Raw genomic sequence first — 22,328 nt, forward strand, 5'->3', positions numbered from 1 at the left:
AAGAAGCTGGTACTTTGCTGTGATAATTACTATAAATTGTCAGGAAATTTAACTCTCTGTTTCCCTCTTTAGGAATTTATGCATTTGGACTGTTTGCTACGGACATCTTTGTAAATGCTGGACAAGTAGTAACAGGGAATCTTGCACCCCATTTTCTTGCACTTTGTAAACCCAACTATACAGCACTTGGATGTAAACAGTATACACAATTCATCAACGGTGTACATGCCTGTACTGGAAATCCAGACCTTATCATGAAAGCCAGAAAGACTTTCCCATCCAAAGAAGCAGCACTAAGCATATATGCAGCTATGTATCTGGCTGTAAGTATATCATATTATTTAATAACACTATATTTTTGAGGGCAAATGGCTGGCACCATTTGCCCATGTGAGGGGGAGGAGGGAGGAATGAGCAGAAGATAAGGCCCAAAATTGGCTGATTTTCTGCATGCAAACCTTCTGTGAGTTCCTGTGAGAATGATTCATTTGGATTAATTCTGACATGGTATATTCTGAGCCTTGGAGGCCAAGACAGTGCTAAGAAAGGGCAAGTTGTCCATAAAGGGTTTGATTTACTTTTTCCCCATTTCCAGAGTGTGTGAGACAATCCTTTGCTGGGTGCTAGGGCATAAGGGTAGGGATTTCCTTGGACTGGTAGTGGTACCTCTCTGGGTTTTAACCCAGTGCAGATCAGTAGAATCACACATGGCCATATTCTTTGGTGAGGTGAAGCAGAAGGGTGAGCTATGTGTATGTCTGATCTCTGCATGTTTCTCAAGATCCCTGTATGTCTTTTGGTACCAGAACTGGTTTTTATAGGTACCTCATGCAAAGTCAATTTGGCTCTGATTATGTAATAAAGTGAGCTACAAGACAATCCACCCTTTTCCCCCTCTCCTCTCTTTTACAGGGAGTGATGAACAGTGCTGGGATAAAACCTGGTGTTTACTGCCTGGATCAGAGCTGTTGTATAGGTTGTGGAGGGGCAGGGGAGAGAAGAGTCACCATTTAATATCACTCAAGTAACTCTGGCTTAGTTTGGAGTTATCATTCTAGCCTTAAGCAGGAGCAAGCACATCTTGTTCCATTGCTGGGGACAAGTTCTCCACAGCACATGCCTATGGGAGTGTCTTACCTGAGCTGTGCTGGTAATCACAGCCCTCTGCAGGCCTTGGGATGAGCCCAGGGCTGCCTTCATAGTGTCAGTGGGAAATTAGGCAGGTGTGTGTACCTTTGTGGTCATGGCAGGAGTCAGCCCTTATGTTCCCTCAGTATTTGAGCAGTGGCCTGCCCATAGATGTGTGTGGATGTGTATATATGCATATGTAGATATGTAGATATACAGGTGTGTGACTGTGTATTGCTTTTGAGCACATACCAAATGAGCCAGCAATTAGTTCCTGATTGATCTGGAAACTGATGCTTGCCAACATGGCAAAGATCCCAGCCCCATCCACAGACAGTATGTCAACTCAGTGCTTCTGCACAGGGCTTCAGAACCAGTTGCTTAAAATCTGCAGCACTGATGATAACATTTACCAGGTTCCTTGTGAGCAATGTCTGTTTAAGAGATGCTGATCATCAGTTAGTGCAGACAAGTGTTTGCAAGTAAGAGATGAACAATAATACTCTATTCTAACTTGAGGCAAGTGTGTCTTCTACTTGTATTGTCTTTATTTGGGGCAATATCTAAGGTTGAAACACTCTAAATTTGATGCAAGCTATTTTAGAAAATACTCAGAATTTTTCATTTTAATTGCTCCTATTTTTCCTCATCCATCTGTAAAGTTGGATTTCCACTGTTGCTGTGAGTCAGAGTAACTAGGAAACCAGCTATTCAGCTACTGCAAAGCAGAAAGTAAAATAGTATTAATACATTTTAAAAACAAAAAGTAGGCATCAGTAAAGCTTAATACCTAATATAAGTGGCTTTTGACATGAGCAAGAATACCTCATGCAAACCTTGTCTGTGGTCAATATACAGTTAGCAATATAAAAAAATTAAAGCTGCTGAGATCCATTTCATTGCTATTTGCTCCTTTAGTAACTATAGAAATGAATATATCCTATGTCATTACTGTACTACTGCATGGTGCTGGACACTGCTATCATTTAACTAGAGCACTATAAACTACTCTCAGGACTTCTGAGTTCCATAGTAGCTTCTTGTTACAATATTGGCAGGTTTGCTGTTTTTTTCCATAAAACCTATTGCATGACTGAAGCTAAAAATACCATTTATTAACACTCCAAAGGAAAAAAAAATTCAGTGTTCCAGTACTGGGGTCATGTCCTTACACTGCCATGATGTTTATGAGGATAGTTGGCCCTAAATAACAATTTTGTCATCGCTGTTCACTAGAGTAGAAGATTTAAAACAGTAGCCTAGTCTTTGTACAAGCCATGCTACAACAGTTACTGAGAACACAGACAAAGATCTCCATATATTACTTGCTGTTTCATTAGAATATAATCTACAAAATGTGCTTTCTTTTTGGTTAACAGAAATTTTGAAGAGAGGGAAATATGGTTATGGAATTCTCCCTGGTTATTTCACATAGTTGTGCACGAAACAAAACCAGCTTACAGGAAAAAGAGCTGACCCAAGGGTCCTTGCTCTCTGAGGTGGTGAAATAAATACTTTGAGACTTGTGTGATTTCACCAATCAACGCATTTAGAAACAGAGCCTATGCTTTATCTGATAATTCCCTTATCTCATTCCATTTAAATGCATCCACGTCCTTCTCACCTAGCATCTGTGCATATTGTCTTGTTAACAATAGCTTCTCTTTTCATCTAAGTTCTTGACTCTTCCATTTATCCCCTCTCCCCCTTTTTGAGAGTGGGTGGCTGCTATGGTAACTCAGAATTCCCCTCCTGTTTGAATGTACAGTCGTTTTCAAACAGTTGTTTTGCTAATATTTAGAGCTTTGTAGCGTTTGCCTCCATTACTTCCAGTACCTTTCAATAGAGACTTAAGCAAGGAAATGTTGATGGCAGTACTGTGATTAGGTGTTTTCTCTACCCTGCTCCAAACACAGATGCACTCAGTAATGCATTGCCTTACTTCTTCAGACTTTCAGGTTCATTCTTTCCAGTGTACCACTGTTTTCAAAATTAATTACTGTAAATCTGCTCTGAAATCTTTAACTAATCTGGCTGGTGCATGGATTTTTCCTTAGGTGTCAGCACTGATCTCATTGGAGATCTTTTGTTTGTCCTTGATTGAGTTGGGTTAGTAAGTTGACTGCATCTGCTTTCATTTCTTATCAGCATTGCAATTCACCCTTTCTCAGCTGGAACAGTATTTGCTGCATAAGGCAAACACTGCAACTTTATTAAATAATATATAATTGTATAAGCCACATTTTGATATGCATAAGCTGACATAGCCTGGACAATTAGAGGTAAGTTTTGAAACAGCCAAGTATGCACATACTTGGGGTGTTTTCTGCAACTGAGACACAGGAAATGGAAGTCATGAGTCTTTTATTTTTTTTTTTGGTAGGATTTCAAAGTGATATATGAAGATTTAGTCAGCCTGTTCCCATAGGTTTAAATATAAGACATATGACTAACAATTGTCATTTGATACTGCAGAACTAGGGGATTGGTCATTACTAGCTATAGTTTAAAAGAAATCTTAATTCATTCTGTAAAGTTTTGTTATTTTTGTTTTTGTTGTTGTTCTTATTGGATTGCACAAAAGCAGTTGGTAGGGTAGTGTTTGAACTTTGTGTTACTGCACACATTTCAGCCTTGGGTTTGTAATGATGGAGGAACAGCCTTCATGTATTGATAGTTGATATGGCCCTTTACTCTGTAGGCAGCTTTTGTTGCTTTGTACTGTGAACTCTTGGCCTCAGCTATGGCTTCAGACATAGCAGACATAGCAGATTGTAAAGCCTACAAATAACTTTTTCCTCTCTGCAGAGCTTTTCTTTGGCCAACAATCATGTCTTATGCAAGGCTGTTGCTCCTGGCATTTTGCTACATTGATTTTACCATTTAGTGTGTTTGTGAGTCACTGGGAAAAGACAACAAGACAGTCTGGGTAACAGTGCTGGCAACACTGGCAGTGAATGCAGTGACATTGTCCTCAGTGTCACTCCCTGACCCAGTTACAGGTGGAGGTCTAGTCTCACCTGTGTTGAGGTGCCTGTTAGATTCCAGCTAAATGGGCTGCTGGTGAAGGCATGATAGGCCTCTCAGACAGGCTTAAGGGGGTGCTCAGGAGGGAAAGGACTGGCAGAGCCACCTCATTGAATTGACTTTGTGGTCCATTTTTTATTATGAAATTAAATGATTCTTCTGGCTGCCTTTCAGGGACAGTGCTAGGAATGTGGAATTTCTTTTCAGTATCTGGTGCAGCAGGTATCCCTCAATACTGATAAAAAAGCACATGTCATGAGCTTCACATATTGAGTGTATTGGTTTCTTTCAGACAAATAATAAAATAATATTACCTTTTGATCCAGGTATTTATTGAAAGACCTCTAAATTTCATGTCAGTCAGCTCTTCATCACAATTCAGTTCCTCAAGAAAACAGCCTCTGTAATAAGTGAGTCTTATGGTCTTGGTATAGTGAAAGATACCTCTTTCCTTCTCCAGTTGTTTTATAGTTACAGCTGTGGGGAGCTTATAGTGGGAAAATGCTAAATGCATTTAATGCTGAAGTCCAGAATTCTAGAGCTTTTTTTTTTTCCTTTTTCCAAGCCAGCCCCTGACTCTGAAAGCTAACTTTTGTCTAGGGTCATAAATAATTAGATCAAAACATATAGAGAAACCTGGAGAAGGCTTCAGAAACACTGAAAGAAATCTTCAGTGGACAGTTGCAGAAGGACCCAGATGCTTTGAGAATATGACTTTGGTTTGCTCTAGAAGTAGTTTGACCCATTAATTATTACTGAAGGAAGCTGAAAAGATTTTAGATTGTCAAACAGGATTCTAACTAAACACTGAGCCTGTTTATAGACTACAACATCCCACTGTTTTTTCAGCTTTTTGATATGAGTGTCTCTTTCCTTGTAGGTCTGATGAATATTGCAAATTCCTTGGGTGGAACATTTATAACATTACTTATGCTACTTAAATAGTTCAAGATTATTTCTTTAATGCTAGCACATTGTAAAAGAAAAAGAAAACATGAGATAATTCATGCTTGAAGTGCTGCCTGGGATATTGCCTGTTGCCTCTACAATGATTTCTTCCTCATTCTTCTTGTTGCCTTACAAGTCATTATTCACTGCCTGCTGAGGGACTGGTCTCTGTCTCCCAGGCTGTCTAAATTAGGGAGGAATAAAATAGCAGACACAGGAGGGATCTTTACCTGCATCCCTGGGCCCCAGGCTGATGAAATCAGCAAGGAAAATTATCTTCCCTCCTGGCTGGAGTACCCAGCCTGATGAGTAGCTCCAGTGTAACTAAAATGGGATTCTGAGACCTGTTACACCTGTGTTTGTGTGCATAGATGTTGGTGTGGGTGGGCCTAAAGATAGCTGAAAGATGCCTAGAAAGAGCTTGCAGCATAGCCTAGGAATCCACTTTGTCCTGCACTTTGCGTACAGTTCCTGTTCTTTTCTTAGCATGTTTTGGAATGATTTTATTTGTACTATATTTAGGACAAACTTCACAGGCCACTTGCAATCTGACACTTTTGAAGTACTTTCCCAGTATAAGCTAAATGCCAAGGCTGTGATTTTTCCTTATGCTATGGCCTGAGCCAGTCACATCAGAAACCTCACAGGCAGCTGTGGTGGTGATAATATCTTTAAAATTAATATTTTCAAACCCACTTAAAGGTTTTCTTTCAATCAATGAAGTTCTCTTACAGTTTCACTTCCAGTATCTTGAGGACTGGAGGTCAAATATTTGTGTTTTTATGAAAATCTAATAAATATTGTTATATTGTGTGATCAGGTAACAATCCACCTCCTTACATGCCTGTCTGCCTGTGTCTGCTTACTGGTGACAGCTCTATATCTTTTCATACTAAAATCTTATTTCAGGAAAAAAGAACTGTGATAGACGTTCTTTGAGAGAAGATTCACTACTGTTCTGATGTTGCAGGAGAAGGTGCAGCCTGCTATATTAATTCTAACTGTATCAATCCTTGACATACATACAAAATCTCTGCTGTTGGTCTTGCTGTTGAATTCCTGTTCTTAAAAGGAATGGAGGTGAAGTTGTTCAGTAAACATCTTTAGCCATGTAAAAAGTTATATTGTCATTCATTCTTACTAACGTTTTAAAAAACTGAGCTCTTTTCCTTTGTTGATGCTGCATTTAATATTTATTAAAAGCAGGTGAAGAATCCTGTCATCTTTTCAGGTTGTTTATTGTTTGTCAATTACTGAGTGTGCTGGTTTATAATTTTTCCACCAGATTCAAGAAGAAAACAGCTGCTTAATTATATTTTATTCTTAGTGTAAATTAGGTCTTTGACTGAGTTGACTGTGTTAATATATTATACTAGAGGTGCAAGAGGCCAAGTTTAAAAATGGGTATCTGTGAATCCTGCCTTGGAGGAGGCTGTATTTGCTATATAGAATTTTGAAGATATAGACTTTTTGTCACACTGTTTCAGGAAGGTTTGGCCTGTTTTTATTAATTCTCTTGTACTGTAATATAATGCTATTCCTTACATGAGTGGTACTTGTTCTTTAAAGAAAAGATAGAAATGGTACCTATAGGTACCTCTGCTGGCAGAACCCTCAGGTTATTTCTAATAATGAACTGGGCCTGACAACCATGACTGCTCATACAAGAAGGGGACTTGGTAAATGAGGTCTCTACTCATGTGAGGCACAGCATGAATCTGTGGTTGTTTTTCTTAGTGCTTTGAGTAGGGATTTGAAGGACATGCTTGCTTGTGAAAACATTCAGAGAATTTTTTGCAGAACATTTTTTGGGTTCAGCTTTGTATTAAAAATGGTGAAATTTGAAGTAGCGCAGAACCAATTATTTGTACTATAACGTGTTTTCTTATTAAAAATTGAGATAATCTTCTTGGGCAATGACCAGTTGGTTCTTAAAGATTACTGAAGTATGTCACCATGATCTTCCTTAAACAGTCAGATTTTTCCTTCTCAGTAGTCATTTCAGTTTAATGTAACACAATACAGAATTAAATGTGAAATAGCTTCCTGCTAACTCCCCTGTGTCAGCTTCACCCAAAAGCTGTATTTGAAATTTGATTTTCTTATTGTGTATTAAAAATGTTCCAGTGTTTTTCCTAGCACCAGCTGTCCTAACATGTAGTGTGAATGTGGATAATGGTGTTAGTATCCAGGAGAACAGTGAAACTCACTAAAATAGATGGCTGCTGAGTTAATTCAGTGTGCAATACTCTGTCTATAGCTTGAAGAAAACCAGTGGGACTAAAAAGCTGGAAATTAAATTTGCAGTTCTCTTATCACCTTTCTGCATGGAAAGAGTAACTCACTGAAGACAGCCTGCAAAAATACAAGGAGCTAAGATAAAAGAATAATCAGCAAAGGGAGAAAGACAGTTTCTGAAATGGTCTAGGAAGAAGAGAGGAGAATGTGGCTTGGAGATAAACCCAAAACCTCTTTTTTCTAAAACTTTGCTCTGAATTAGTGGAAATCTTTCTACTGGTTTCCTGTTCATCATATAAAGTACACTGAAGATTTGTGTGTTGCACTTCTCTTCTCTGATGTTATTTTAAGATTAACCTTTGTTTCATCCTCTAAGCCAAGGATCTTTCTCTACTGTTTTGAACAAAACTACTGTCAGATGTTACTCTTCTTAGACAAGTGCTGACCACTATTTCTTAACTCAGTTTATTGTAAGTGTAACCACACTTTCTAAACTGCTTCTTGGCTGGATTATTGCAGCACTTCGTAAACTGATTCCTGGTAAATTCCACTGAAGTTTCAGAAAGTAAAAAAAAACCCAAACCAACCCAAAGGACTGCCCATTTGTTGGCCAAAGAAGTGGTACTGGTTCTTCAATGCAGACCCATCTGTTTTCCTTTGCAGTTCAAAGTGATGGCATTACAAACTTGGAATCTTTAGTGAGACTCCATGGGAAATATTTGCATTCCTCAGTTCAAAACTTAAATCCTGTTTAAAATTTGAAGATTTAGGCTTTCAGTGGTTTAATTACAGAAACATCTTCTGCAGAGAGTAGAAGCTTTTTTGGTCCAAAATCTTGTTAGTTGTAGTTTATTACAATTCCGTAATGAATTTTTGACAGGTGGGGAGGAGGAGTGTTGCAAGCGGTCTTAATGCCAAGATTCAAGAGAATGGAAAGTCAAATATTTGATATTAATTTCTTCCATTGTCTCATCAGAGCTTGGAAAGTTCTGGGTTAAACTAATGCACTCTTAAGGTAGAAGAGCTGCTCTTTTATCAGGCACTGCTTTTAATTCAGTGTTATTGCACAGGGAGAATTAGAGTGCAGCAGGACAAGTGGATTTCTCAGTCTGATGCATAAAACCTGCAGCATTTAGATTGGTTTGTGTGAAGCACAGGGTTGTATTAGTTCAGCACTAGTTAAAAAACTATTACGCTATGTTTATAAAAGTAGATGCTGCCATTTAGTTCCATTTTCACTGCTTTTTAACAGTTTTTTTACCTTTTCACTGATTTTTGACAAATCACTAGTCACATAAAGAAGTGATGTATAAGGAGAAAAGGCTTTTGCTAAGAAAAACAAGGTCTTTATGTATTCCCTTTCTTACTCTGCCTGGCAGCTTGTAATAGTACTTCAGGGTAAAGATCTTTCTCTGTTACTGTCAACTCTGCACAGTGAAAATCAGTCTCTTTACTTCTATGCATTAATAAATAAATACACAGACTGAGAGTAATTGGATGGGATTGTCCAATTTGCCTGTTTTTCTGTAGGCTTTTTAGGTTCATGTAAAATGCAGTTTTTCTCTATGGTCTGATTATTTTTCTATATCCCTAGGAAAAGGGTGCAATGACTTGATCTACTACTCTTACCTCCTAGTTTCTTTACACCCTCCCCTGACTCTGGAAAAAAGCACCAAATACACATAGTCTATTAAAATAAAATATAGAGCTTTTATTCACCAATTAGTGGGAGATATCCATCAGTCTTACAATTTCTTCCTTTCTAATTTTCAGATGTATATCACCAACACAGTGAAAGCCAGAGGAACAAGGCTTGCAAAACCTGTTCTGTGTTTGGGTTTAATGTGCTTGGCTTTCCTTACTGGAATCAACAGAGTAGCAGAGTATCGAAACCACTGGTCAGATGTAATAGCAGGATTTGTAATTGGAATATCTATAGCAGTATTTTTGGTAAGTGTGTGTGTCTGTGTCACTTTTGTTTGAAAAAAGTGAGTATATAAGTTTGTATCTCTAAAAAAGCCTTCAAGTAACTAAATAACAGAAGACATTTCTTAGGTTTTTTAATTAGTCATCAGTTTTCTTAGTAATATTTACATACACTCAGAAATATGAAGTCAAGAAAGGACTGATCCAATTATCTCTCTTGACTTCCATATAAACCAACAACAATTTCAAACAGTAATTCTTGCAGCAAGGCCCACCTGCAGGAAGTACATATTGCTCAGAATAACGCATAGGTATGATTTAATGTATAAAGTATTCAATTTGATAGAATGGTACCCACACTGATCAGAGAATAGGTAACAATTTTTTTTTCTGGCTTTTCAGTACTCTGATGAATTTATTTCATAGTGATTCAGGTTTATGTTAAAATTTCATATTATTCTGTATAAAAAAGTCTTTGGATAGCCTTTTCCTTTTCTGGAGCTGTGTGCCAAAACCAGGGAGTTAATTGCAGTTGCCAGTCATTACTGTCTGTGTCTGAAAACTGTTCCTAATCTATCAGTCACCTTCACTAATATCTGCAGTGCAAGACTGCATATATAGAATAGAGCAGTCATTGCTGTTTAGTGTCTCTAGGTTTGTCTGCCTGGCAGCTTGTAATAGTAGTAAATACACCTTTGAATTTTTTCCCCATGAAAACACTTTAGAGTTTGACTCTTGGATTGCAGGGTCTTGGTCTCAAGATCTTGCATCTGAAAGCATGGACTGGCTGAGAACCCTCCCAGGGATGGCTGGGGTGGGTGTTTTCACTCTTCTAGACATGCAAAGGTAGCTGCAAGTCTCCTTCAAAATACATCTGCTTGCATTTCCAAACATTCCCTTCCATACAAGGTGTCCAGGCATTATATTTGGTTGTTCACATTTAAGATTTTCCATTCTGTTAATACCCCATAACTAATAAAAGAGAACAGAATAGAGAGGAAATCTCTCCCAGCATTTTTTCTTATATTTTGTCATGTATGTTGCATAAACACTTTTGAGTAGCATGATATCAAATTTAGTTGTGTTTTGAAAAAAATGCAGTTGGCCAACATTGCTGCTCAGCCGAGTGTTGGAATTAGTAGAAGCACAAACTGTTACGTCACATTTCTAAGTCACTGTGAGAATCTGCTGCCCTGAGCAGATTTGAAGCTACATTCAGACTTTGGCATGGTCCTTGCCTTCTTATTCCCTTTATTGCTCTTCATTTGAGAAAGTCTTTGCTGATCAAAACTGAGATGGCACTGGCCTTCCCAAGAGTTTAAGGTTAATGCCATGTGGTGCTGCAAGACATCTCTTCATGACATTGATAGTAATTGGTGTTATATTATGTAGCTTCAGTAATGGATTTTCTTTTAGATAAGAGGGGTTTTTTTGGTTCTCAAATGATGCATGTACCAATAAATTGGTAGAAGGTCTTTTGTCTTGAAATATTAATTAAGGATTTTCTGTAAAACATGAACTTCACATTTCAGTGTTTCTACTGTAAAGCTGTGACTAAAGCTGGTGTCATTTCTGCCTAATGATATTTTTCTGGATCAAAGCTTGAAAAAGTGAGTTGTTCCTTAAGCATTCTGTTTATCTTGTAATCCCTTCTAGGTTGTTTGTGTGGTAAATAACTTCAGAGGACGTCAACCAGAACATGAACATTCTCATCTGGATAATCTGACCCAGATGCCCATGATCAGCATACCAAGAGTAGAAAGCCCTTTAGAAAAGGTAATGTCTGACTTTTAAAAAAACAATTAAAACATCGCTTTCCTGGAAGGATGATCACAAACTATCCTGACAAGAGTGCCAAGGTAATCAGATTTAAAATAAAGAAACATGTCAGTGAAGGAGAAAGAAAAAAATAATTTAATTCAGTGACGCCCCTTGGGAGGTTCTTCATGTCATCATTTCACTGCCATAGCTGCTGCTAAGCCCATGGAGTCAGGCCAAGTAGATCTGAGGCCCTATTCCCTTGTGTTTCTCAAGTAAATGTGATTAATACTCTGCCTGATAGTCCACAGAACATAGAAAGTTCTTAGAATGCTTAGAAAGAGCCCCTAATCCCTGTCCCAAGGGGCTTTCCAATTCATATACAAGTGGCATTTATCCTATTTGTTTGTGGTGTGTTCTCAGCCTGGTGTAGAGCATGGGATGCAGTCCCTTCTGAATGAGCTGTGGGGCTTCCATCATCAGACACGTGCTAGCCCCAGGGCAGGGTACCCCCCTGGAGGTGGGAGTAGCAGTGGGCCATACAGGAACAGCACTAACCCCAGGATCTCTTGTCAGAGCACTAGGGATTTTACACTAGGACATGCTAGTGAAAGTCTCCTGGGTACGCCAAGACTTTTTGCTTAAGTATCACAATAAAATTTATTTTGGTTCACTTTGAAAACTATTTATATTTTTTTGATGATGATATTATACTATATGTTAGGTAAGATCGTCTGACTAATTTTATAAGAAAACAAATACTGAAATAGATAGCGCAACCAAATACAGAAAATATTTTAGACAGTTTACCAAGGGGATACTTTGGACTAGTAATGCAGTTTAAAGGAAAGTTTGTTTTTTCTAATGACTTTTTCTGTCATTATTCATTAAAATCTATTGAATTATGCCCATATTTGAAGATAGCAAACAATTCTACACTGGGTAGGGCACCAAATATATTTTCTGTGGTATTCTTTTAATTCCAGATCAATTTAGATGATTTTTTTTTTCAGAATGTTAAACAGAAGAAAGGTTTTCAAGCACTTTCCAATCTGTCTTATTCACTTGAAAGTGGTGGAAGTTGTCCTTTATTAAGAATTGCTGCCAGTCCTGGGTTTTTTATTCCTTTCCTTGAAGGGAAAGAAGATTTCTTTTCAGAATAGTCTAACATGACTTTTTTGAACCAAGTATGTCTAAGTTACTTCCACTGATACCTTGTCGTAAGGAGGTCAGAGTCTCATTTGCTTGAACAAGCATTTATATGATGAATGTGTATCTTCAAAATAATCCATTCAGTAAACTTTCTGTGAAATGTTCAAACAAAACAAGCTGTCAGCTAGCCTGAAACATACCACATTAATAAGAGCATGTTTTATTTATATGCTAGGCTCTCATGCAATAGAAGCATTTTCTGTGGCTCAAAAGCCATCGTAGGTAATAAGTATACATTCCCTGGATATTGAAATTTTAATTTATTTTTTTTCTGGGGATAAAGACTTCATGTTAATTTCATGTTTCTACCTATTTTGAGAACCACTCATGATTGCCAATGTTCTTTTCCTGAGACTTGGCCTAGTTTGAGATGCTTTGGGGAAAGCTATGGAAGAGTGTGGTAGGATGGTGGCAGGAATAATGTTTGTTCTGCTTGAGGATAACCACTGCCATTTGAGAGCTGCCCAGGACTCTGTTATCTGAATGAATTACTTCCCTTCTGAACCCATATTCTTATGGCAGTAGATATTTGCTGTCATGCAACTTCTCTCTAGAGAATCAAACTGGGGACTGACCAAAAAGTGATATCATTTGCTGAGATCCCATTTTATGGATTCATCTTTATCTGTGTTGCAAAGCCTTTCTCCTTTTCAGAGAGGAAAGGATGCAAGGACAGTAAGGTGAAGACTTTGCTAATTTCTTGGAAATGCTTTCTTCTGTTTCCACTTCCAGAAAGTGTAAAATTTAATTAGGAAATAATTGATGAAGAAGTTACTTACATATGAGTGCTTTAGGTTTTGAGTTTCTATGGATATTTTTACCTTTTTTTTTAATCTAAATTTTTTTTTGTTTAATCTAAAGTTCAGTTAGAAGACAGACCCTCTTAAATAAAAGGCATTAAGAATAATACTTCAGGGAACTAAGGTCTAAATTAAGTTAGCTAATCTCAATTAACTACCATTGCTACAAGAATTCTTGACGTAGTCTTTGCTTTTTAACTCTTATTTTACAGCATTTTTTCTCCATTGGGGAGAGAGAGATGCTAAATTGTGTACTATTTGTCTCTTCCTTCTTTAGACACTAATTACTTTTCACTACATTTCAGTTAGGACTGTTCCAGTTCAATATTCTGAATGCACATAGATTTACATTTTGCTTATTTTAAAACTGTTTTTCCTTATTTTCAGTCTGCAAGCTCCTGTGCCAATATTAAAGATGGGTTACTGTCAGAAATTAGCTACTGGGAGTAGCACAAATCCTAATTGTCTGAAGTTATCAAAAGCCAAGGCAAGTGGCCTTTGCAAGCAGGAACCAATGCAACTATGTGACTGGTACTAAAAAAATAACTATATAGGTATTTGGGAGCAAGCAATTAAAAACTCCTGCCTTAAAGAATGACTTCATTGGAAATGCCTGCCAGATAGGGCCCCACTCAATGGCTATTTTGTGATAAATTCACCTGTAGATGAGTGGGTCATAGAGACCTGGAAGTGTATTACTTTGCTGTTTCCAGATCTGCTACTTGTTCAGTGCTTTCTCCATGGAGATCAAATGCTCCTGGCATGCTCACCGTGCTGCCACTGTCTGAGTTCTGGTGGAGGTCTAGCTACATTTGAAATGCACTTAAATAGGCATGAGTCCTTGTAGTACTCTGAATTGAGCTGCTGCTTAGTGACAAGGTTAGATCACTGTTTGCATGACACTTCTGTTTCACTGTGGTGCATGCAGATGATTTAGCTGTTCTGCATGGGTAAGCTGTAGCTGCAGTGTCTCCTTGAGGGATCATTGCCAGAGCCTGCTCAGCAGTGCAGACTTAGTGCTTTTACCTTAACTATAATCATCCTCAGAATTAATGAAAAGAATGAAAGCCAAGAAACCTCATGACTCACTCATCTGCTTCTTTTTCTTTTCTGTCTCTGACCTTCTTCATCTCATACAAGACAATTGGTGTTTCAGTTAGCTGGAAGTCTCCTACAGAGAGGAAGCTTTCATCCTACCACAGTCAAGGTTAGAGAGTTCTGTTCTTCTTCAGGAATTACTGAGAAATGGGAATATTCTGGATAGTACCTGGAAGAGTTTGAAGGATCAGCTGCTTTATCCAAATGCAGTCTTAAACTATGTTTCCTGTTTCAGGGGAGACTGACATTATTTCATGCAAAAGTCACCTGAAATTGGCCAAGGCTTACAGAGGTCTCCTAGTAGTAGCTTATGATTTTGCTAGTCTTATTTATTTTTTATAAGTATTCTAGCTTTAAAAAAATTAAATACAACATGGAGCATGTCAGGACTAATGGAGGCAGTAGATAGAATACTGAGATAGAAAGTTTCAGAAGGAAGCACTGGGTCAGGAGATGGTTCATCTCCTGTGAGTTGAGATAATTACAGTGTGTGATTATCAGTGCTTTCTGTAGCTATTCAGTATTACTTATATGCACAGTGGGTTCTTGGCAGTGCTCTGTTTGACAGCTAAACTGCATTTATTCCCCAAGGTTCTGCTTGGCATTCCTTCCTGCTGCTACTTTTGTCAGCAGTGCCCAAACCTTCCCAAATGCAGTCACTGTTCCTTGTTACAATGAAGTTTCTTATACTCCCCCGCAGGACCGACTATCCAGCTTAACTGAACTCGAAAGACACAGATTAGGTGCTCTCTCCTGCCATTCCCAAGTTTTAATGGTCATAAGTATTTGGAATTCCTCTTGCAATATGTGACATTCTTATTGCCCATTATATCACTTTTTAGTTACTATCAGGTTTAACTTTTGCAGAAATCTTCTTGAGTTTGACACAGCAATAATTGTTCTATTGTATATATGCCAAAGGCAATGATGGCAGTAAAACATTCTAGCAATTCTAAGTGTAGATATTGCACTTGATATGACTTGATATGAATTCTGATAGTATTTTTAAGACTGGGAAAGCTTTCCTCTTCAGAATTTAAGGAGTATTGTTTTTTCTATTGTCTCCATCTTGATTACTCACAAGACGCAGAACAGCTTCTTCACGATGTCATAAAATTTTAATTCTCAATGTTACTGCTTTTTCCTTGGTCTTAAGCATGTTGGTACCAAGTCTCCAATTGTTATGTGCCCTGGTGTGCACACAGCACCGTGGCCTAGGGAGCCTGGCCTGCTCCCGACAGCTCTCCAGGGGATCACCTCTCGCTGAGCTCACAGCTAGAAGCAAAACACAAGGATGCTTTAGCTCATCATACTGTGGGTGGATGGGGAAGAGGGTTGTGTCCATGTCTGGTCCTTTGAAATATTTTAGTTGAGAGGTCTCCAAATACTGTAGTGTTTGATGTCCAAAAGCATCTGTGGGTGTCCATACTTGTTTCTCCAGGATGGTTTGATGAGAGCCCATGTGCTTACATCATCTTACAGGCAGTTTTTGTCATAATTGTTCTCTCTAGATAATACAGTCTGTTAAAGGAGATATAATACAACATTGCTTCACACACATACCACAAACACATGCACAGGAGAGTCAGCTCATAAAAAATCATAAGCAGTTTTGTTTCAATGTCAAACATTCGAATTTGTATTCATGTCCCACTCTTCTGCTTAAATCTGCTTCTGGGGGATTGTACAAGAATTACTACTGATTGAATGCAAACGGTGATCACTGCATCTTATTCTCAGATAGACTAATATTTAAACACGGGAAGTGGAACAATACATTCAGTGTGAGCTCCTCAAATGTACATATATATTGTAGGTGTTACAGAATCAAGGCATTAGTCACAGTCAAGAAGATGCTTTGCAAGGAACCTCCCTCAAAGCACGCATCCTTAGGTTCTTCTCGTGGCTGTCGGGGACGGAGCGCTGTGAGCCCCTTCCTCTAAGGCAATAACGTATGGAGCGCACCGAGAGAGCGTGTGCGGCTGGCCCGCCTTCCGTGCAGGGCTGAGGGGTGCTTCTGCCTCAGGGCATCCTTCTGCACAAAACTCATTTCTCCAGCAGAAGCAGAAAATACACTCTGCTGACTCAGAGAGGTGTGTGATAACATTGTTATTATTGTTTGATCAATTATCATTTGCCTAAAGTACTACGGTAGTATTTTTCTATTTAACAAACTACTGTGGGAAAAATTACAATTTTCAAATTTCTGTTTTCAAAAAAGGAAAAATCTTTTTAGGATGATAACTATTTTTGAATGGATCTAACTGTATCAATAAGAACAAAGCAAAAAGAAAAAAAATCAACCTAAAAATATTTACTATATGTAATGAAAACTGTAAATCACAAAGTTTAATGTATTTTTTCAATGCTTTGAAGCTATAGCATTTCTTATCAACAGAAATTAATTAAAACTTAACAGAAGATATTCAGGTGTGGATCATTTCCCCCAGAAACCTGCACTCAAGGCTTAGCCTTTGGCTTTCCATTGTTTGTTAGTGGTGTGAGAGCACAGTTACGATGCACGCTTTGCTCACCAGCCTGGTACTGTCCTCTTAGAACGGAGGGTGCAAACGCTGGTCTGCCTGTGAGACTGTTGCCATTGAGTAGACCCTCAGCGTTTCTGATTCTTTTTGGAACTCCGGGGAAAATTATTTCCCATGGAGTTGGAGAAGCTGAGGTCTTGTGCATGGTTTTTTGCTTGCCTTCCTGCATCTGTGTGAATCTGTTTGCTGATAGTAGATAGTATCTCACTCTAACCTTTGTCACAGCAAAACTGGGCAGAAGTAAAAGAGTTGAAATGTAGTTATTCCAGGGGAATGCTGTTTGTGTGGGGTTTTTTTCTGCAGAGTCTCAGCAAGGCTGATTTGTAGTTTTGCCTGAGACAATAGCATGAAAAAGCACGAGTAACTAGACAATTGCATGAATCTGTATCCGTGATTCTCGCCATCAGCAAGTGATTAATTTTGACCTAGTTATGCATCACCCTGCTAAGTCCATTGGAAATGAATTGACAGGCCTTCAGCAGGGTTCAAATCAATAGGTCTGTGATCAGCAGCTTAGCAGTTGTCTTTGAAGGCTTATTGAGGAAGGAGGATTTTCTTCTGTGCTATTAGATCCCATGCTCTGCATGTCTTCCCAGGATGGTGACCTGCTCATTTTAGAAGTATAGCTGGCAGAAGTGTGAACCACATTCTCCTTTCCCTAAATAATCATTATCCGCTCTTGAATTAATGCCACATGAAAGAGCATTTGGTTCTCTGCATCACAGACAAATGTGTGTCACTTAGAGACAAGGATGGCATGTAGCAGGACTTGAAAAATAGATTGAAATAAAGAGGAATTATTTTTTCCCTCCAATTCCTCATTTTCAGTCCATCTTATGAAAAAAGTGAATAATTTTAGACTGAGGATACTTTAAGTTGACAGGATGACTTTTGAGTTCTAAATAAAGAAAATAAAGTAAATACTATGAAGAAAATGTCATCATAGCCTCACAGCAACTCCAGAGTCAATGAGTTTTCCCACTGTATTTTGTGTACTCAAAACAGAAGATGGCCAGCCAAAAAAAAATACTTGGAGTTGATTTTTTTTTTCTAATTAGGAAGTGTAATTTTGCATTTCTTCTGCAGAATAAAAATCTGTAAGCAATAACATTTGTTACTATTTTTTACTGAAAGTTGCACTCTTTTTTTTTTCTAATGATTTTTTTAAAAAGAATCTGGCTATGGTTTAATAATTGTTGTTTATTTAAAATACATAGATTTTGTTTTGGGGAAGAATATACATAGATTCTTGCTATTAAGTAGTATTCTTTTATGAAAGCTGTCATAAAATACAGCAAGAACATTGCTAGAGCAATGCATAATGTAGAGGCGGTGGAAGAGGGCTTCTCCCCTTGGAGAAGAACATAGAGCAGTTATGGCACAGTAAGAGAGGGAACAAAGCTGCCAGCCTGGCTTGGAGATGGAGGCATAAGAGGCAGCTCTCCAATCAAAGTATTTCTAATTTCCTCTGTCTAATGTGAAAAGATGCCTGCCTATCTCTCCCTATCTCCTGCTCAGACTGATAGACAAATATTCAGGCAGTTTAAAGAAGAACTGAGAAATATAAACTTATATGGTGGGCATTGTTTCACTCCAGCACTCTTTATGCTGTGTGATAAGAGATTTTCTGAAGGACTTCCCTTAAGCAAAAAATGGGAGGTTCCATTCTCCCCAGGTTATCCACATCTGCCTCCTCTTCAGCTCACATCTGCTGTCTTCTGAGTTTAATCTGCCCCAGGAGGCAAAGTGATGGGAAAATATGCAGTGCTTTGCTTGGTGTTTTACCCTCTGTGCATTTTTGTGCTTGGGAACAGACACATTAACATCAAGGCTCCCTTTACTAATGTCACCATTGCATATTTTGTAAAAAATGGTGGCAGTCAAGGATACTGCATACCCAAAGGGAAATACACTTCCTCTGGATCCTGCACATCACTGAGATAGTGATACCTTCCCCTTCAGGTGTTTGCAGAGTCACTTGCTTAGGTTTAACTATGAAAAAGTAGCCAAGCTCTTTGGGATGCTGTAGGGTTTTAGAGTTGCATGTAGAATGTTCGTGTTCCAGTACACATCTCAGTGCTCCTAAGAATTGTCCCATTGAAGGAAAGAGGAAAATGTTCTTAGATTGCAACTGGACACTGGTGATTCTGAAAAAAAAAAAATTGAATATGAGTTCTTTACTGCCAAATGCCATGTGATTTCAAGTATTTTGGTACTTGATTCAGTGCCATTGAGCTCGTGGGAATAAAATAATCTTTAAAAAATTAATATTAAAATTGTATTTACACAGAGAGTATTATAATCTGTCAGAAACTGTCACTTTAATTTCTAGGAATTTTGCTTACAGTTATGAATAGCATAGCAATAAAAGTACAGCTAACTGAATTTTTCACATGTAATTTAAAATTAAACCTAATTTAAAACAAACAAAAATCATCTAAAATTAAAATATAATAGCACCATCACACATAATTACTTTGTTTAGCATGCTTCCCTATCCAGTCTTTCAGAATTGCTATGGGGGTGAGTGAGAGCACTGCAGTGAGAATCAGTTATCATCCTGCAATAGTCTCCAAGTACAAGGCTGCCCTTCAAGCACAGGAGGCAAAAGTTTTCACAGTGGTGACTGCTGTCTGTCTGTGTGGTTTTGTGGTTTTTATCTGTTTGTTTTTCCTTTAATTTGTAGAACCACATCACGGCCTTTGCAGAAGTCACATGATGATGCTGATGTATATTCACTCCATTGGACTTCATCTCTTTTCACAGCCCACACATGATATTTGCAGTGTATCAAAAATAAGAAATTTTTAGAAGTCCTATTTCTGACTTGATTTTTACATCACTAAAAGGATACCAACATTTTGAAGAATTCTTAAATATTAGAACGTCACTTTACTTTCTAGCAAAAATATTAACTGTTTACTTTTATGATGGAATGGGACAAACTGAGCACTAATTATCTGACCTTACCCTCTATTTTGGCTTCTCATTGTTTTCAATGGTTCATGTACCTATTCCAGCAGTACTTTGTATTTTGATTTAACTTTGATTTTTAAAATCTACATTTTTAATTCAGCATGAACTTGTTTCCATTTGAGGCAATTTCAGTGTATAAAAACTAGCAAATATTATGTTCTGTATGAAAATGCTGTTTGCACATTGTATTACGCTGTATTCCATGTAAGATATCATTCAAACAGTATGTTACATGTAAGACTGGTGCTTCTGCTTTTGAAGAGAAAAAAAATGCCAATTTTTACTGTAATAAGTATTGTATCATAATTAAAAGTTTATTTATTTGGATATTTTCCTGACATAATTGTAGTTGAATTGTTGTTTTGTAGTTCTTGAATGTCTTGGATGACATACATATATGTATTCTAGGTTAAAAGAAATGAGAATCATATAGAAAGTTTGATCTTTGATATATTCTTTATTACTAATGATATCCCATGAAAGGTTAAGGGCTCCATTCTTAGCTTAGCATATCTGATGGGAAGCCGTGCTATTCATGAATCATTTAAACAGATTATTCAAGGCAGCCTGCATCTTCTCATGATTGTTATACTCCCTGATACTGTGCTGGGAGAATGGGTGCTAAGATAAGAAGAGGGTCACCAACTTAGTGAGAAAAGTTCATCTGAGTATCTACTCTCCATTTTCATGGAAGACTCTTGGAAAAAACAAATTTTTTTTTTCAGCCTAAGTGACCAGGATAGGTAGACTTTCTCTCTACAAAACTTTTTATCTCTGTTTGTGTTTGAGGCTCATATTCTACAAAAAAGAAAAAAAAATCCTCTGCCAGTCTGCGTGGTGTTGATGAATTGATTTTTCTTCAGCATGAGCCAGTGTTACCATATCTCTGTTATTGCTGTGAATATTCAGATTAAGCCTCCCCTTTGGAAGAGTCTTGCTGACTATTCATAGTGAAGTTGTCCATAAAAATTGAGCACCAGATGAATCTGAACATTGTAAATACTGAAGACATTCTTAATATCTGCCAGAAAGTTCCCCTCTGGCAGGAGCTAGTAAAATGCTAGCACTATAGAAATACTGATAATGCTATTGGTCAGTGGAGGCTGTTGAGTATTTTAGGCCTTAAATTTTCCAGAGTTCAGTGTATTTCCTGTGCATTAATCATTGTTAGAGTATGTTTGAAACACAAGGATGTAGAATCAGGTATATTTTTTCTATGATGAATTTTAATGCATTCTCACATAGTCATCAGGTAATGCCTGCTTTTACTTTTTGTTTTAGCCTTTGCTTTCACTAAAATACAACTACCTAAAGAGTGCTTGGCAAACAGGGCAAGGCCAAGTTGTCTCTGAGTGCAATAGAGCATATGCCACGAAGTCATTGTGCTAAGCTGAGAATTAAGAGACTGAAGAAATATATCTGTGGGGAGAAAAAAACCTAGAATAGAGTCCTTAGCTAGAACTAGGTTACTTAGGTGATTGAAAATCCACCTTTATTAGACTATCAACTGTGTTTACAAAATTGTAGTAGATCCAAAGTTTGTATCACCGCGTTAGCTCACTTACCCTGCTCTTAGTCTAGCTAGTTAGGTTCCGAGGTACTAATGATTTCTCTGTGTGCAGATTTAAATGAAATCTTCACTCATTTTTGCATGGTAGCAAATCTGCATTTTTTATATCTGATTTATAAGATTACCAAGAGATTCTTTTATGTTAAAAGAGATGACTCTTTTTCAGTGTACTGTATATCATCAGCTTGTAACTGGTCTCTTTCTCAGGATCTTTCCCAGTCAAATATTTGGGTTAAATTTATCATTCTATCTCTGTGAACCAGCAGTGAGAAAACAAAAAGAGAGACACTCTGCTGTATAATGTATTTTTAAATAAAATAATTTTTCATTCATATGTAGTGTATATTTTTTATTATTCTATTATTTTTGCTTTACTTATATTTTGGTTGATAGTGTGACTATAATGAAATTATGATTTTATGTGAATTGCATTTGGTGTCATAACTTTCCCAATTAACCAGAAATCCCCACAGTTAATGACCTTCCCTTAGAGGTGGTTCTGGTGAACTTGAAAAGCATGAGAAGAGCTGTATTGCAGAGTGCACAGCCTGTTGGGGAAGGTCTCTCCCCAGAATGTGGACTAGCCAGGCTCCAGACACTGCTCTGACTGATTCTCAAAAGTGGCAAGAATTTGCCCTCCCACATCTCTAGCTCTGCACTGCCCTGAAATTTGGGCTTTACTGTCACTGACGGACACAAAATGATTCACACAGATACAGTTCAAAGTGTGATGAAAGAAGAAGGAAGTTTATTTGTTCTTTCAGTATTTATAGGTTTTCCACAACAACCAGGGATTGGATAGTCAGGTCACCACCTTCCCAACCTCACTGGCCGTGAGAGACGTCCATTAAAAGGCAAATCTTTAATGGAATGGATAAACACCTATGTTTATTGTTACTTTCCTGGGAAAGTGGCTAGAAATTATGAAGACAATATCAAAAGGCCTGATTCTCAGGGCGACACTTTACCTCTTCCATTCTGGACCCAAAAAAGCTTTGAGTAGGAGCAGTTTGCCAAAACCAAAAGTAAGTTGTCACTTTTTTTACTAAAATGGCTTTTTGGTGATTGTTTTTAAAAAAATCCCACTGATGAGCAAGCATCATT

General features: G+C 37.8%; 1 protein-coding gene across 1 annotated transcript in view; it reads left to right on the plus strand.

Moving 5' to 3' along the window:
• The window catches only part of PLPPR5 (phospholipid phosphatase related 5), a 76,170-nt gene extending 54,612 nt beyond the window's left edge, over nucleotides 1-21,558 (plus strand). The window contains exons 3-6 of the mRNA XM_033516456.1: nucleotides 73-323; nucleotides 9,115-9,291; nucleotides 10,924-11,043; nucleotides 19,365-21,558. Of these exons, the coding sequence (XP_033372347.1) occupies nucleotides 73-323; nucleotides 9,115-9,291; nucleotides 10,924-11,043; nucleotides 19,365-19,397 (581 nt within the window). The 3' untranslated portion in view covers nucleotides 19,398-21,558. The remainder of the gene's footprint in view (nucleotides 1-72; nucleotides 324-9,114; nucleotides 9,292-10,923; nucleotides 11,044-19,364) is intronic.
• The last annotated feature ends 770 nt before the right edge of the window (nucleotides 21,559-22,328 follow it).

Source organism: Parus major, chromosome 8 (genome assembly GCF_001522545.3).
Source record: "Parus major isolate Abel chromosome 8, Parus_major1.1, whole genome shotgun sequence".
Classification (NCBI taxonomy): Eukaryota; Metazoa; Chordata; class Aves; order Passeriformes; family Paridae; genus Parus; species Parus major.